The sequence below is a fragment of the Melozone crissalis genome, unplaced genomic scaffold (assembly GCF_028551555.1).
Source record: "Melozone crissalis strain CALT ecotype California unplaced genomic scaffold, PUWL_Pcris_2 ptg000004l_1, whole genome shotgun sequence".
Taxonomy (NCBI): domain Eukaryota; kingdom Metazoa; phylum Chordata; class Aves; order Passeriformes; family Passerellidae; genus Melozone; species Melozone crissalis.
In genome coordinates this window covers 16,607,528-16,625,616 of record NW_026535782.1, presented here as the reverse complement: position 1 = coordinate 16,625,616, position 18,089 = coordinate 16,607,528, and the positions used below count along the sequence as shown (strand labels likewise).

Genomic DNA, 18,089 nt, shown 5'->3' with positions numbered 1-18,089 from the left:
TGTACCTAAGGTATTTTCTTCAAACACAGAGAACTGAGTTTTAGTCCCCTGAGGTAAAGAAGGGACTCAGCTTCCCTGGAGCAAATGTTCTTGTAACTGGCTAAAAGAAAATGAGGCTATCCTCTTTTGCACATGAAGTGTTTATGAACATAATTAAAAATTACAGCCACAAGCTCGAGTGCAGGAAAAATACTTACTTTTCATTCTCTCAGACTGCTGTGGATGGCAAGTGTTTCGTTGTGCCTGCTGGGCCAGCTTGCTGGGTGCTGGGTGGTGGTGTCGCATCTGTTGCAGAGGCTGGGAACTAAAAGTTAGATGCCCAAAGGCAAAAACATTCAAGCTGTTGCTGTGCTGCGAAGGTGCCAGAAGGCTGAATTGTGCACCAAGGGGCCCACAGATTAGCCCTGGGATTTGGAATGCTTCATGGAATGCTGTCGTGCTGCCTTTTCCCAGGTGAGGCAGCACATCCAGTTGTAACACAAGATGTGTCAGTAAGATGATAAAAGGTACAAGGCTGTGATCAGTTAGGATTTTCTTAAAGGAAGAAAGGTGCCATGTGTTTCCATTCAGCCACAGTTCCTGCTCGGCCTGTGACAGGGAGCCTGATGCTGCAGCTCTGAGCAAAGGGTCAGTTCAATTAAAGTTGTGCCCCAGGATCACGGGTGTGATGGAGGCTGGCACAGCACTCACAGCCAAAGCCTGCACTGTGCAGTGCCTGTGAGCTGCAGCCTCTGCTGCCCACCTGTGTGCTGGGCCCACACGTGCTGCAAGTGGTGACTGAGCTGCTCTCCCTGTCCTGGCACTGTGTCACAACTGAGGCTGCTGCTCCAAATCTCCTGGTGGCCCTTCTGTTAATAACCTGCTATTTGGACAATGACCTGGGTCTAACCATGTAGTAATAACTTCCACAAATTTTGGAAATTGGAGAAACAGACTTGGAAAAGAAACAAGGTCATTACTAAATAAATCAATATTCAAAATACGAACAGATTTTAAAAACATACATTTTCAACTTCTCTGTGACACTTAAGGTTAATATCTGCATGCGCACTGGAGTAGAAATTGGAGCTTTCAGGAGCCATTAGCAGTTTTAAACTAAATAGGAGGAAGAAAAATCTGCTTTATTCCTTTTATCCCTTTTACATGGCATGTGATTGTCAAACCAGCTTTCAGATGCTGTAAAACTGGTAAGCTTTGCAAGTCTGTAAGTCTGTAACTTAACTGTAACTACAAGAACAATAGGTAGCAAAAACGATTAGCCAAAAAAGCAGGTTTGATTACAGATTCCAAAGCTGAATATTCAGTTGGAAAGTTTCTTAAAAATAGTGGTGTTAGAAATCCTTGAATGGAATGTGAAAGCTTATCTTGGGGATTTTTTTTCCCAGAGTGTGACACCATCAGCTGCATCTTGACTGTACGTGGCAGGATCGACTTGTCTGTTTTGAAATAAATTGCTAAAGATTATCCTTCCTCTCCAAGTTCTTGTAGGTTTTGGTATTACTGGTATTAAGGTAGATAGTAGGAAAAGATAAATCTACCTTATGCTAGATCTTGACCTTTTTTAACTTAGCTGTAAGCAAAAAGGAAGGGTTTTTTCCCATTCTTTGCAACATATTTTAGGTATTTGAAGAGCGTCCCCAGACTGTAGCTGTTTGATTAAAGATTAAATACTGCAACTTCAATTTCTACATGAAATCAAATACTCCTAAGTAATTTCCTTATATCCAGCTTTCTGCTCATTTTGAGAGACTTGTTTTTCTGTGTGTATTGTTCATGTCAGCCCTGATGGATGATACTGGAGGCTGTCATGATGTTAAGCTGGTACTAGGATTTCCTTTTGCTAGAATCTGATCTTGATTGTGGTAATATTCTCTAGTATTATTTTCATCAGCTATTAGGAATTTTAAAACCCATGCTGAACTAAGGAGATTAAAGCAAACCAACCAGCCACTGCTAGGTGTGTGTGCCTGATCCTTCTCTACCGACAAAGCAGGTACTGGAAGTGTACAAAAAATGAGACTATCAATAGCCTAATAATGGACCAGCCAGCACATGGATTCTGAACTGAGAGCATCCTGGCATGAGAAGATGGGCTGCTGTGAACTTTTCCAGGGCAATGAACTGAATCCTTGTTATCTGGGATATTGTGCCAACAACAGGCAGTTTGTGTTTCAGTAGGTACTGATGTCACTTAAAACTGAGGAGTTGAAATGCACCACCCTGTTTTGTACTAGGAAGCACTTATTATGCTGCTTTCCTACCTTTTTTCTATGGAAAGGGAAAGGAATCAATGACAGCCAGCTGACAAGCTCTGAGGTGTATCTCACCTGGTGAAAACTGGAGGTAGCTGGTGTAAATCCATGCCAGCACTTTCCATGTCTCAATGTGTGCAGGGACAGATCTCCTCCACCAAGCTAGCCAGAATTACTTCTACAGTATCAGAGAAGTGTGAGTCATTCAAGAGCCTGTTTAAAGTCCCTGTAGGCGTGTACTGAGTATGAAAGGTTCTTCAGCTGTCCTTGGTGCCAGGAGCCAGCTCAATTGCAAAAGGCTGTACCTGAGAGATGCTGCTAAGAAAATAAATGCCATATGTTCACAAAGAATTGATGTGCTGCTCCTGTTCCAAAGCTTTGGTGCAATGAAAAGGTTTCTGCAAGACTGATTCTCTGGGTGCAACAGAATTTGTTAATCAGTAAATAATACGTGTCTTTTCCCAGTTCATGACTAAACTTAGTGAGCTGTCATCTTCCCTTTAAGAACTTGTCCTACCTCTCCTTAGCTCTTCCAGCTGGAAACAGTGTGCCTTGCATTCCTACCAGCAGTTGATGTGGCCAGTGTTACTCCCCCTGAATGTAAATGATGTGTGCCAGTATATAATTTCCCAAGGAATAAATCCAGCTACCTGATACTTCACCCTCCTGGTAAGGTCCTTTCAGACACAGTAAAGTTGCTACCCTGGTTGTAGCTGCTGACAGAGAGTGGTAACACAGTGCCTGGTGTCAAAACACAGGTGATGACAACATTGATAAACAGGGCAGTAGGAGATGCAATTTGGGGCATTGTCACAATCTAGGATTATTGTTCTAGGAATCATCAAAGTTACCAACAAAGTAACATACCCAGTAAAAGAGGTTCCAAGGTTATCTATAACAGTAGGTTTTCAATGCAGTTGATGGGTTTGCTACAATCATGTGGCAGTCCTGTGGTGGAGATCATGAAAGAAACCATCAGGGAATGAATAATACTATATAATATAGCAGATTTCAGTGATAGGTAGTAAATGGGGCCAGGGACATGTACTGAATAATGGGACTGCAGGTATCCACTGGTGCTTGGAGTACAAACACACCTTGTTCTCAACAAGTGAGTGGCCTATGTGAGAAATGCCAGTGTTTCCTGGGCTGCAGGCACCCACCTCACTCCTACATCTGTGACAGTCTCAGCTAAATCTCTCCAATCACACTTGGCTGTGCAGTAAATTCAGAGCTATGTGGTAAGAGATAATAGGTAGGCTACCAGCCAGCAGTAATTTATAATGGAGAAAGTCATTTTATATTGTGTTTACCAACAGTAGCAGGTGTGAGAAAAAGAAAATCTTCTCAACCAAGTGACTCCATCACCTTACCTTTCTCTGTTCTTCACAATCGAAAGGAGGCTGAATTACAAATTTTTTATAAAAGTATAGATATAAAGTAGAATTAACCTAGGCCTAAGTTTGGCCCAAGAGCTTTATCTGAAAAATGTAGAAGAAAAGAGGGGAGAGATTAAGAGGGGAAGGAAGGCCTACTGTGAAATCAATAAGATTAGTGATTAGATTAGATATTAGGAAGAAATTCTTTACTGTGAGGGTGGTGAGGCAGTGGAATAGGTTCCCCAAAGAAGTTGTGGATGCCCCATTTCCTGGCAGTGTTCAACGCCAAGTTGCAAAGGGCTTTGAGCATCCTGATCTACTGGAAGGTGGGACAGTGGGTTGGAACTAGATTATGTTTAAGGACCCTTCCAACGCAAATTCTATGATATGATGTTCCATAAAATTTCTTCTTGAAATTATTTCAGGTAGTGAATATGAGCATCCCACTTCAATGCAAGATATGCCATTGACAACAACAATTAACACTAAGCCTTGTTTTAGGTTGTTGGAAAACCCTGGGTTCTGTACTAGTGGCAAGATTCACTCTCTCTCTCCTGGACTCATGACCTGCCCACACAGGGCCTGAGACATGCTGCAGGGTCTGTCAGGTCCTTCTAACTGAACAAAACTATTTTGAAGACAAGGGCTTGCTATAAATGTCACTTTTGCAGCCAGGAGACTTGAGAAGACTTGAGAAATGGTCATCATGATTTTTCCTTTCCAAACTCTCTTTCTCCTTAACAGACTACATCAGAATCACTGACAAGGCTTTCTTAAATGTAATGTGGTACAGTGATTGCATCACTACTAAAAGGGGAGGCAGGATGGACTGAATTAAAGGATGCTGTGAAAAAGATATTTGGATCTGAAGAATGGCTGCTGGATGCAGAAGAAAGAAGACTGTGACTCAGTAAGAGCAGATCAAGCAAAACTGAAGAGCAAAGGAGGGAAGAAAGTAGGAAGCTAGTGGTTGCTGAAGCCAACATGTAAGACAGATAATTGTTCTGTATCCTAAATTTAAAGACAAGCTCATAGGGACCTTCATCTGTGGAGATGGTAAGAAGAAGAGGCTCTATGAGGGAGGTTTTCTCAGCAATGGTATACTAGATGGGGATGGAAAGCAAGACAAGCAAGCAAATGAGAAAATAATTGCATCAGACAAGGTGAAAGGACATTTTGGTCCTTGATTTTGCAAAGTTTTAACAAGATTTGGCTTGGGAGCCAAATCTAGCTGTGATATGAATAAATGACATGCCATTTAGATGCTACCTGCTTCCATGGCTTGCTCAATCCCTTCCTGCCTACAGGCAGAGCTGTTTTTGTCCTCTGTAATCACTGCCAGCCTCAAGCAGCTATAATTACCTGTGCATGATCCAGCACTGTGACTGCTGTGTTTCTGTCCTCTGAATTTCTGCATATTAAGTAAAATGTAACTGCCAGTGGATTTCTGTGCTTCTACCAACACATAGCAGGTAAAGATGCTGTGTTGCAAATGCTAGAGGAAAAAAAAAGCTACACTCTGCTAATTGCAGATTTCAAATAGGAGGAGTTGAGACCTTTCTTCTCACTTTAAAATGTCTTTTCATTAAATATAATATCAACACTCACTAAATTGAAGATCACACTGAACATATTTTTCCTGAAAAGAAAAAGGTCAAGATACCAATCAGTGAAAAAAGGCCGTATCTTCTACATGTCCCACAAATGCATCTCCTTAAAAAAAATTAAAAAGAGCAGATTTACTGTTTGGCTTCAGTCCAAGGCATGGATGTGGGGAGCAGAGCTTTTGTCCTTTTCCTCGACCTCAGCAGGGGAGGGAGAAAGCAGTGCTGGTTCCCTCCGGGCTTTTTGCCATCTGTTCCTCCCGCAGCCTCCCGTGACGTACAGAACATGTGTGGCTGCAGATGCCAATTCTGCCTTGTGCACAGCTCCCCTGGACCAGGGGCCAGCCTGGCAGCTTGCATGATTCCTCTGTGAACCCTGAGCACGTCCCATCTTGTGCAAACACTGATGTGTCCTGCCCCACCACCTCTCACACAGAAGCTTAATAAAATGCCTCAGCGAATGTGTGTCCATGTCGCAAAAACATGTAAGTGCTCCTCGGGGATATTTCCATGTGTTTAAAATAACCCCAAACAATTTGCTTTATCAAATGTGTGTGTTTGGGGTGGGGCACTTCCCCACCTACATGCCTAAGTGTGCTGACAGTCAGGGCGAAATTCCCATCTCATTTTTAGGGGAAAAAATGTAATTAGGCAAAAAAAGCAGAAGAAAACAGGTTTGGATTTTTTTTTCTTTTTTTCTTTTTGGAATTTGGTTGGGGTTTTCTTTCTGGTTATGAATTATTTTGAACATTACCCAAAAATACTGAAACTTGCTCTGAGTTGCACTAGCTATTTACCAACACCTTCCTTTGCCCTCTCTTTGCACTGACATCTGATTCTTAACTTAGCCAGTTCTAACCTGGGTTTTGTTACTTGCCTTGCAATTAGGGCAGCGGGTTGGTTGAATTTTTTGTCAGTAAAGGTCTTAAAACAACTTTCAGGCAGGCTTTCCTCCTTCCCATCCAACTACTCTGACACATTATACAGCACCCTGTTTTCTGGAAGAGTACCCATAGCTATGGACAACATTTTATTAATAATGGAGACAATTTTTAAAGGTTTTTGGCAAGAGGTGCTCAAGGCATATTTGGCTTTTCTTCATTAGAACTGGTGGCATGTTTTTAAATATTACTGTCTTTGGGCAGAAAATTATTCCTGTAATGCTGTAATATCCCACTTTTAGAATAGGGAACAGAAACTTAAGCCTGGGCACACTGTTCAGAAGTCTGTAGTTGCATACTTTTGCAATATCTTGTTTTGAATAAAAATAAATTGATTAAATTGTTAATTAAGCATAAATTTTATTTCAGTGTTTCTTAGCATATTTGCAATTCTCTGGATTGTGACTAAGGATTGTGTGTACTTTACTTGAAAACAAATTTTTGGTATGTGACTACAGCATTTTATGCAGACTTTGGTATGTCTGAAAAGTGCTGTGTACAGGATCCCATGAACTCTCCTCCAGTGCTTTCATTCACATTGGCACACTGCTTCTCAACCACTGCTGATTCCAGCTCATACTGCCATCTCCAGTTCAACCCTGATATTGTTTAATATGAGCTGATAAACTTAATAGGTGCTCCATGTGCATATGTATTTATATGGATGTAAATCCACATCTGGACACAGGCGTGCACACGTATGCACATTGTTGTATAATGTATATCTGGATTTAAAAGTGTTGGGCATAACGCTGCTCAATGGGGTTCAGCTGCTCATGAGGCATCAGCTGAAGGTCAGGGGAATGTCTGGCTCCCCTGAACCAAGCTGACAGTGTTTCCCAGTGCTCACATATATATGTAGAGTTCATGTAGGTCTCATTTCTGCCCCTGCTGAATGCCCTTACCTAGTGTGCCTGGCCATCCTTTGGCTGCCAAGACCTCAATGCAATCCTATTTTATAGCCAGATTCCAAGAAGGTTACACATTATAGGCCTAGAAAAGGTGTCTCATTCTGATCTCTGAAATTATCAAACAGAAGATTTTTTAAGGTTTACTAAAACACCCAAAGATTAAAACCCCTGCTTCTTTGGATCTTGGACTACTTCGGACCCATGCAAAGATTGGGTGGGCAAAATTTTCAAACTGGACTTTTGCTACTCAGTGGTCCTGTCTATTCTTTCTTATTTGCCAGGACCCAAGCTCAAGAAAAAAATCTTTCTTCTGAAAAGAAACAAAACTTCACTGTACCTCATGTACTAACTGTCATGGCTTCTGCTTCCTGATTTCATTTAGCAAAGTCATCAACAGTCATATGAGAAATTAGAAACTCTGAACTGGGTTTATGGCTAACAAATTAGTAGTGTTTGCACTTATAGGTATTATTTTGAGGTTGGAACTGAGGCCTTGTGTGAGAAAACCAAACAAGTAACAATTGAGTGGAAAATCTTAGCAGAAAGGTAAACACTATTTCCAAAATTATTTTTGTTCAATGATTCACTTCAGCTGCATTCTGTCATATCTTGACTTAGCAAATGAGTGCCTGAAGCCAGATGACACTCAAAATGGTGGCTTTTCATAGCACTGAACAATTTGCTTCTGACTTGTGAAATTGATATTTCAAGGCTTTCTATTTACTTGGAATTAATTCAAAGAGAACTGAGAGACAAGAGATAATTTGTGTTAAATAGAGCCTGAACAGTGAACTTGCCCTGAGTGTCAGCTTAGGTGCTTCTTAAAAACAAACAGTAGAAATCTAATTTGTCATATGAATGCACAGAGCTAGTCATGAGTCACAGTATCCAGCACATAATTGCTTGTCACCCCACACAAACATTTGAATTTGGACACATGCTTTTAATTTCCTCAGGTTTTGTGGAGTTTTATTTGGGTTTTTCTTAGGTTGGGTTTTTTAGGGTTTTGGGGGATTGGTGGTTTTGTTTGTTTGGTTTGGTTTTTTTGTTTGGTTTGTCCCACTGTTTCTTGCTGTTGTGTTTGTTTGCTTGTTTGGAGGGAGTTTGTTGGTTTTTTTTTTTCTTTCTATAGCACCCAATGAGAAACTCTTATTTTTTTAAATACTTTATACTCACTGTAAAAACATTGGAGATCTGGAAGTGAAATGCATAGCACGAATGCAAAGTATTATCTTCTGTAATTTCAGGGGAAGAAGAAGCAATGGTGCTTAGAGGATGGAAGGCATAAAATTAATAACTGTGCTTTAGGTGGGCACAGTTCATAGTGTTTTGATCTTCTAGTAATACAAGAGATATAAAGAAAGCAGAGCTGGAGGAACCAACACAATTCACTCCTGCCTTTCCATAAAAGACAACAGAATGAAAAGTTGTTTATAATCTGAAACTTTGGAAAAGCCCTATACACCATCTCTATCTTTCATACACAAAAGAAATTGGTCACAGTCAGTTTTTTAAGGTAACCACTAATATACTGAAAATTAAACTATGAAGAGGAAAATTTATAAAAGTGAAAAATTGCCTACTGCCTTTGTCTTTTTGCTAATACACAAGAAAATATGAGAGGAATATTTTGTTTTATAAATAGCTGCATGATTGAATAAGTTGAGGTTTTTCAGCTGTGACCTAATGTATTAAGAATTTCTTCCCTTTAAAACTGGAAGGGGAAGCTGAAAAATTTGAAATGTGGTTTTCTTTGGTATGTAATTAAACTATAAATGACCTTTTATGTAGTTGATCTGTATATTCTAATTTTAAAAGTTTTGTGATTTATTAGCAAGAAAAACTTCTGTGAGTCCTGCTCCAATATTCTTATATGGGGACTGTGGTCCCTTAACCAGAAGATCCTGTCACCATCAAATGCAGAAGACACAGCCAGTGTTCATTCATCTTCAAGTCCCCAGTAGTCTGGAAGAACAAATTTCATGCCTTTGCTACCATGAGAAGGTTTCAATTTGTACAGCCACAGATTTGTTTTTGTTTAATGCTTTTGGGTATTGTAAACATTCTAGGAAAGCTACTATGTTTTTCTCTGTGATGAGTATTTCTTTGGCAGACTTGAAAATCTCAGAGAAAAGAGGAAATCTACCAGTTGGGAGAAATTTTCAAGGATTTTTTGTTCTTTTGGTAATAGTTTATAAATAGTACCTGTTTCTTAAGATATTGAAGAGTGTTATCCCACTGGATACAGAATGTGAAAACACAGGAGAGAGATCCAAACAAATTGCAGCATGTGGTGCATATTTACTTAAATGTTTGTAAGCTGTGTGACACCAAAAAAGGCAGGGATCAGCCGTGTTTACCGACCTGAATTTTGATCACATTCTGCTGTCAAATCCTGTTTCATTGACTGACATGAAGTTTATGCTTTACTGACACTACTTGAATGAGACACCGCTCTCGTAGGTGTCTTCCCTGCCCCTACCAGGGGGTTGGAAGCAGAAATGGGTCCCTTCCCACCCATTTATTGCGCCACACAGTTATCTTCCAAGGACGAGAGTTCTGCAGCTCAGGACTCTGCTGAGCACTGTACACACCAACGCACGCACGCACGGACTTCTGTGCCTGCCCCATTATCCCAGCAAGAAGCTCAGCCGAGTCAACAGCAAAAAAAAAAACCAAAAAAAAAAATCTTACGGGAGCCCTTTTCAGGCTTAAACTCCGGTTGCGCGGTGAAAATGCCGCCAGAAATCATTGTTCAAAATCCTAAAGGGGGGGGGGGGGGGGCGCAAAAGTTGCACGGCCCTTCTGCCGGCCCGTGCCCCGGTTCCGCTGTGGTCGCACGCCGCCGTGCCCCGCAGCCCCCGCCGTGCTCCGCAGCCCCCGCCGTGCCCCGCAGCCGCCGCCGTGCCCCGCAGCCCCGCCGTGCCCCGCAGCCCCTCTGTACCCCGCAGCCCCGCCGTGCCCCGCAGCCCCCGCCGTGCCCCGCAGCCCCCGCCGTGCCCCGCAGCCCCTCTGTACCCCGCAGCCCCCGCCGTGCCCCGCAGCCCCCGCCGTGCCCCGCAGCCCCTCTGTACCCCGCAGCCCCGCCGTGCCCCGCAGCCCCCGCCGTGCCCCGCAGCCCCCGCCGTGCCCCGCAGCCGCCGGCGGCGCTCCCGCGGCGGGGCGGGCGCGGGCAGGGCCGGGGTGCCGAGCGCAGGGGCCGAGCCGCGGGGCGCGGCCGAGCGCGGCTGGGGGCAGGTCCGGCGCTGCCACCGCAGCACGTCCCCACCCGCTCTGGCGGAGAGGAGCTCGCCGGAGTCCATTTTACCATTTTATCGGGGCAGCCTGGCCGAGGCTCGGCGGGCAGAGCCGGCAGCGGCCCGAGGGCACCCGCAGCGCCCGGCGGGCGGTGCGTGCGGCGGGCGGGGAGAGGCGGCCCGGGCAGCGAGAGGGGTGAACCATCCCACAAACACACGCTGAGAGCTCGTGGCAGCAGAGAGCAACGTTTGCGTTGGTTTCCCCCACACTCCGTCCGTCCCCCCCCTTTTTTTTTTTCTTTTTTCTTTTTTTTTTTCCTCTTTTCTCTCCGAAAAACATGGCTGAAGCTGGGACGGGCTTTTTGGAACAGCTCAAGTCTTGCATCGTTTGGTCCTGGACTTATCTCTGGACGCTGTGGTTCTTCATCATGCTCTTCCTCGTGTACATCTTAAGGGTGCCGCTGAAGATCAATGACAATTTAACCACAGGTAGGCTGTGATCCTGTGCCCCCCTGCCTGCCCAGGCTGCCCGTGGGGGAGCGCCCAGCGCCGCCCCCCCGGGTGCTGGAGCCCTGGCTTCAGCTGTTTGTACTGCTCGTGTTGTACTCAAGCATTCCTGTTAGCCAGGATTAAAACTTCGGTTGTGTTTCTGATAAACAGTAGATCTCAACTACTTTTTCTGAATGGTAATAAATAATGCGTGTAAGTTCGCTGGAAGATTATCGCTGTTGCAATGGACTTTGCTTTGGGTGCTCAGGCTCGCTAAGGTTGTGTGTGCCGCTGCTGTACTGAATCAGCACTAACTTACGTACTCTTAGTCGGTCTGCATTGGGCAGTTACGGCTTTATCTTGAAATTGCTTATTTTTCCTACCCATCTACTTTGATAATTTAATTTCTGCCCCCCCTGCCCCCAACCCTCCCACCCCCCTGTTGGACAAGATAAATTAGTTTTGGGGCAGATGACATGTAACCCATGTGGCATCCCTGCTGTTGGGAACTCAAACATTATCTGAGCATTTTTCACCCATCCCTTTGGCCTGTTCCCATTTGATAAGCCTCTGGCAATTCCAGCATCAAAGAAGAACTAAAAGGAAAAGAAATTCAGCATAAGGCAGCTTTCACTTTAAGCATAAAGGCAATTGTGAATTGCGTTTATAAATTATAAACTTCAAATGCAATTTTGATGAAATTTTCACAATATGTCTTTGGACAATATCCTGTTTCTTTTGACATTGCCACACACTGATTAGAACAGGAAGGAATTCTTGTTGCTTGATTCTTAATAGTTTATGTAATGCGTACGTCCCAGGTAAACACTGCAGGCCATGCTTGTCAAGCAGAAATGTCAGAATGCTTCCTATTATAATTTTTGCTATTGCAGAAAATCACAGGCATCCATCTGAGACCTAATCAACCCCCTCTGATTTCTTCCTGAGTTTGAACAAACTAATTCTTGCTGCACTTTCTCATTTTAAATGTTACTCCAGCTGAGTCATCTTGGGGTTTACAGAAATGTCTCAAAATGCAAGTAAAATGACAGTATGAAATCTTTGAGAGTTTAAAAAGGCTGAAGAAGTTCCCAAAGTGCCTGATAAAAATGGGTTACTGGGGAGAATGACAGGCACAGTATGGTCTTTATGCATCATCTGTTCCTAAATGGAATTTATTTAAAAATTACTACTGGTAATAACATTATCATTTTTTGTTTTATTTAGTTTTTCAAAGTTTTTGTGAATTAATTAAAACAGATTTAATTTATTGTGGATCATCTTCCCCCTCTAGCCCCCCCAGCTGATTACAGTTGGATTCTACTGCCATTAGTTTAAGGTTGATCATGAAGTACCACAGCAACTGATGACGTGATACCAGTCACATATATTTCAGTGATGTGAAAATAAATGTGTAAATATTGCTACTAAAACTTCTATGTGGCATAAAGAAATAGTAGGGTGGTTTAAAAAATAACTGGGTATTTTCCCAGAACAGGCTGGATCTGTTAGTGAGTTGAGGTCAAACAAACTGGTTTTCAGTACCACACCAGAGGCAGGCTTAGGCAGCTCTGAGTTAAAAAAACTCAGTTCCACAGGTATGGTTTGTACTTCATGGAGTAGTGATTTAGAAAGGATTTTGATCAAACACCTTAAACAGAGCCCACAGTGGGCTGCTGTGATATGAAGGGCAGGGAGGGCACCTGCCACAAGGACCTGGTGCTTGCTGCTGCTGTATGATTTTGTTTTCCCATGCCTACTGTTAGTATTTCTAAAAGGAAGTGGAAAAGCTGGAGAAGGTAGTGGGAAAATGATTGCAGGGCTGGAGAGAAGCATCTGAATAAGATCACAGTAAGGTGGTATTGTCATGGAGAGAGAGAAAGAAATGGCCTTTTAATAATGAAAAGATTTACAAGAATCGATGACTAGGAGGAGAGGACAAACTCAATTTTGTCATAATCAGGTGTTAATTTGTAGCAAACTTGAATCAGCTGATAAAGGAGCCTTTGGGATTTGCATGTCTGAAAGTCTTCAAATCCAGTGGTGAAATAGGAACCACAAGCGTTCATGCAGCCTTAAATTGCTTTTTGGCAAGGACAGGGCAGCAAGCTGTGCGCCACTGGCAGTCAGAGTCATTGCAGATGATTTCACCAAATAGAAGGGTGGTTGCTCACTTGTATCAGAAAGTCTGAGTGGGAAGTGTGGGGTCTTTTCCCTCTTTCAGTGTTGTACAGATGTGCACACCCGAGCATTAGTACATGTTGGCCATCCTGTGTGTTTCAGTGAGCTCCCAGGCTTAAAGGTCCTCAGTTTGGCCAAGCATAATTTCAGTGTCCTCAGTGGAGTACATTACTGTGATATACCCAAAGGGAAATCTAGTCTGTCCTATAAAAATATTAATGGTAAGTCTGATTGTAGTGTTTCATGTGGTTTGTTTTTGGTTTGGATTTTTGCTTGGTTTTTTTTTAAATTTTTTTAAAGTTTGATGTCCAGATCAAATAATAAAAATATGAATAGGAGAATTTGAACTATTGTACCATACCATTAGCCAGGAAGCAAGAGAGGACACTTAATATGCCAGGCTAGAATATTAAATACAGAATAAGCAGTTGAGGAAGCGGATGTTATTATCTTATTACAAAATAATTAAACATGCCTATTTTACATAACATGCTGTATTTTCTTCCCATGTTGGCACTTGCATGGCTTCTGAATGCCACACTAATCTGCACTAAGACACACCTCTTCTAAAAATGTGCTTGTTTTTCCTGACATAGGAATTTGGATTTCTAGTCAAATCCTAAGAAGGGAAGAGGCACTGAAGTTAAAATGTTTCTGATGATTTTATTTATCCTTTCAAAGTGCAACAGAAAGACAGATTTAATGACCAGAGCATTAAGTGCGACTGGATTGTGACAAGGCAGACAGGAGGAAACCTCTGGCTTGCCAAGGGTAGAGAAATCACATAAATTGATTTTTAAAAGTGTGAAAAAGAAATACATGGGTATGAGCTTTGGGCTGATTCTGGCTCTGTTGGTGTCTGTGGGGTATTTTTATTATTCAGCTGTGCTGGAGCAAGGCCCTGTGGTGTTACCAGCTGAGCTGCTAGAGAAGGGAGCATTACAAGCCTGCAGAATAGAAGGAAACAAGTAAAGCTGTCCTGCCAGGCCCCTGAGGTTAGCAGGCCCAGGGTAACCACGGTTGGAAGAGCAAGACTCCATCACCTTGTGATGGCTGGGACAGAGTTGTTATCTGAGAAACATGGTATATTTTTTCATTATTAATTTTAAAAAACTATTATTATTCATACTGAAATAAACAGCTAAAATTGTAATTAATGTGGGATTTGTGATCAGGTAATAGACTTCTTAAAGCCAGTACCTGAGACAGTGTGCATGGTGCTGGCCAGTTGGAGAGGGAAGAGGCTGGTGTGGAGCAGGGCTGGCAGCACCGGCCATCACCAGGTCCCCACTCACCCTGTGGTTTGTGTGGCCAGGGGGTGAAGTGAACATCTTAAAAGTCCTGTAAATTTATGATAACAACACTTTCTCTTTGTCCGAGGATCTCTCAGAAGACACAAAATTGAGAGGTTTTTTTAGTCAGCCTGGCCCACCTCAGATGTGTGCATTGCAATGACTTCAGGAAACAAAGCTCTTGGAAAAGACCCATCTTATGAAGCTACCTTGTGTGAAACCACGCAGGAAAGCTGAGGGCGATTTCATTAGCAGAAGTACTGCAGGAGATGGAGAGATGGAGCCTGCCGCTCAGGTTTGGGCTATGCTGTCTTAGGGTGGTGACTGCAGTCAGCGAAGCTTATCTCAACTTTTCTGATTTTCCCTTTCTGTGCTTCCTGACTCTGCAGATCTATACTGCACATTGGTGCAATGTGCCCCAATAAGCTGCAGTGTGAGAAAAAAGTAACTTTTCATTCCCATGGTGTCAAATTCAAGTAGCAGTGGAAAACATTTGCCTGTTATTAAAGTTTAACTAATTTCCCTTTTTCCCGCTGCTGATAATTTGGCTGTGTGGAGCTGTGCGTGCGCAAGCTGCAGTAATGAACCACCCTTAGGACAGAAGGGTTTTTGGGGACTGGACACCTGGGAGTGTGTCTTCCCTGGGCTGGGGGCACAGCTGCAGGGGCTGGGGCTGCCTGCTCTGCCTCTGAAGCCACCGCCTGTTGGTGTGTTTGCTGTGATAGCATCTTGACAGCCGGTCAGGAGGTATTGTTCCCCTTCATAAATTTAAGCTAGTGCAGTTAATCATGAGGGCTGGAAAACATTAACCTGACAAAGGTCAGGGAGTTTCAAACAGTTTGAAAACCAGTGAACAGATTCTTTCTTTTAAGAAGAACTGAAACAGTTCGTTTTAGTTCTGCAGACTTGCTGGTGGTTGTTTGGTCTTTCTTCAGAGCAATCTGCCGTCGTTGTGCGTGGTTTCCCTGTAAGCATCTGCTGTGTGAGCTACAGGAGTGTGGTGGTGGGCGAGTCAACAGAAAACCTGGACCAAAACTCTCATGCCACCGAACGAGATGGAAGAAATCTTAACTTCCTGCAAGTGCCATGTAGATTTGTTTGGGGTATTTTTAAGAACTTGATTGTTGAAAGTGAAATTTCAAACGCATGACCACTTCTGTCAAGGTCAGCATCAATCCTGCATATGAAATTCACAGAATCAGTTATGGATAGATAGTTTGCTCACTGACCCAAAATCACTTGCATTAATTTTTGCATTTCTTAGAATGTAAATTAAATATTTACTACATACTGATCTTATTTTCTACTAAGTGGAATTAAAGTAAACAGTGTTTTCTTAACTGTTAACCCCTCTCTTCAGTTATACCCCTTACAGCACCACAAAGCATTTGTAGTTTTTGCTGAGCCTCCATTCAGTGTTTGGATATTAGTTTTTTCAGTCTGCCTTTTTGGCTTTTGCAAAAATCAGTTTTTGCTGCTGTAGGCTAATATTCAGGAGGTTATTATAAAACAGGATTTAACTGTTTTAAGCATGTTTATTTCATCATGGTACACTTTGAAACTTTCCCTTTAATTTTTTATGGAAGAGATTATGATGTGCTTCAAAGTAGTATGTTACTTGTAACAGAAAGTAGACAAATTTTAGTAGGTTAAACTGGGGATTCTTGGGGGAAAAGCCATATCAAAACTTGCTGGATCAATGCCCAATGGATGCAGTATACTTGATACTTGTTTTCTATGAATTTTGACATTTCTTCACCAGCTTGACTTTTTAGTTGGGCTAAATTTTTCAGTCAGCATCAGATGCTGGAAATGGAGCAAAGTTTGTAGGAAATGCAAGATTTTTAGAAAACACTGTTTTAAGAAATTGACTTTCTTACTGCAAAAGCTCTAGAAGATTTGCAGTCAGTATTTCAGGGGAAATGTGTAAGCCAGAGCCTTCAAAATAATTTTTGATAACATCTTGAATGAGCTTATTGTAACACTGACTGATATACAGCCATGGAGCTGTACTGCCAGCTTCTAACTGAAGTCTGATGTCCTCTGTGTGCTGATGAAAATTTGTGGAAAGGCTCCTAAAACTGCATATGTGTACTGGGATTTTCCCAAAGCATCCACTGGGTGCCTGGACAAATTTAGCCCAAAAGAACATAAGCCCCACATTTTTCACAGGGGTCATAGGTCATAATTGTCTGAGTGGCTGTGAAAATACCATCATTCTAAATTAAAGAAAGAAAATTGATATTTTTGGTGGTTATTTTGCAAAGCAAGTGCAAAAATCCAGATCATAAATTTGCATTTGTGAAAGACAAAATAAGTGCTAACTGGTGTCAGTGCCTCAAGGACTGAAAAGAGAGAAAAGTACATAAATCTGTGCCAAGGCTGTACATTAAATAAAAGACAGAAGTCTTTCCTCTCAAGCATGATGCCTGCTTGAGAGCAGCACCTGGCAGGAATTAGGAAGATGATGTTTCATAAAACAGGGATTTTGGAGGGAGTGACCAGCCTGTGTTTTAAAATGGATTCTCTGAAAGGAGCTATGGAGAGTCTAGCAAAACCACACTGTTAGCCTAAAGATGCTCAAGCTGTTTATCTAATCACAGAGAAGCTACTTGACAATAGCTAAGGAGGTGTAAAAGCTTTAATCTAGTTGACAAACATATAGTGAGCTTCCTAAATATTTGGAGGTAAAATTCATGTTAACTTGTCAGAACTGGGGCCCGAATCATCAGTGGTCTGAAGAAGCAGCCTGGCTGTGAGACATGCTGTGTGCAGTGCCCTTGCTGTAACAGAGAGGTGCTTATGCTGTAAACTCTGTGGTGGGAGGAAAGTAGTAGGTACTAAAGCAGCCTTTAACATAGGGAAGACAGATCTTAAAAAAGGGGTGGCTACAAACTGCACCCAGAGGAATGCGCATGTGAAGTGTTTTTTATAAGAGATTTTTGAAGATGTGTTTTTGGACCCAGCTGATATGGCATGGGATATTATGCCTGTCCATCTATGGCTCTTGTAGGACTAAGACCCTTAGGGTATTGAGGATTGCCAGGCTCTTCTGTGGGGAATCTGGGAGTGAAATCGAATGGCCCATAGTAAACAGGAAAGCTGAGTAGTTAAAACACTTACCACGCTGAGGTTTAGAAACCCCCACACCCATCTAAAAACACTTGCTGATGGTGTGCAGGTATGTTGTGCACAGAGGCTCTGATAGTTCCACATGTGGCAGGACTTTTGTGCCTAGGCCAGAGTAGTCCCTGCTGAGTCCAAGGTTTTTGTGTGTTGTTCAGTCAGCTGGCAAGCTCTGTGCTTAAGGGGGAGTTATTTGTCTTGTTGGCAAGTGGTAAAACAAATAAAACCACTTAAGTGGTAACTTAGGTTGGAGGGCCAAAGCAATTTCTTGTGTTTGGCCCTCCAACCTGGATGTTGAGGGCCAGTGTTCATTCTGTAATTCAATCTGGATTGAAGGAATGAACATTGCTGTCAGAAGGTAATGAAGTCTTCTGTGTGGCTGCCACAAGAAGTCAAGATTCACCCTTTTTTATCCAAGATTAGTTATTTAGGAAGGTATTTTATATATAACAAAATCAGGCCCTGCTCTAGATACATGTCAAAATGTTGAATACAACTGAGAGTTCTATCGAACTGTACAGGGAGAACTAAGGCATAGGGAAATGAGACCTTGATGCTGCAAACCTTCAGTGTTCAGTTTGTTCCACAAGCACAGGCCCAGGGCTTTACTGCACTGGTAATTAATATGCATGACTCTTCAAAGACTTGAGCCTAAGTTTTTTGCTAAGGTACTGCAGA

General features: G+C 42.5%; 1 protein-coding gene across 1 annotated transcript in view; it reads left to right on the top strand.

Annotated features, from left to right (window-relative positions):
• Positions 1 to 10,661: 10,661 nt before the first annotated feature.
• ST7 (suppression of tumorigenicity 7) overlaps positions 10,662 to 18,089 on the top strand; it is a 136,322-nt gene continuing 128,894 nt past the window's right edge. Inside the window, exon 1 of the mRNA XM_054273745.1 lies at positions 10,662 to 10,812. Within this exon, the coding sequence (XP_054129720.1) occupies positions 10,662 to 10,812 (151 nt within the window). The remainder of the gene's footprint in view (positions 10,813 to 18,089) is intronic.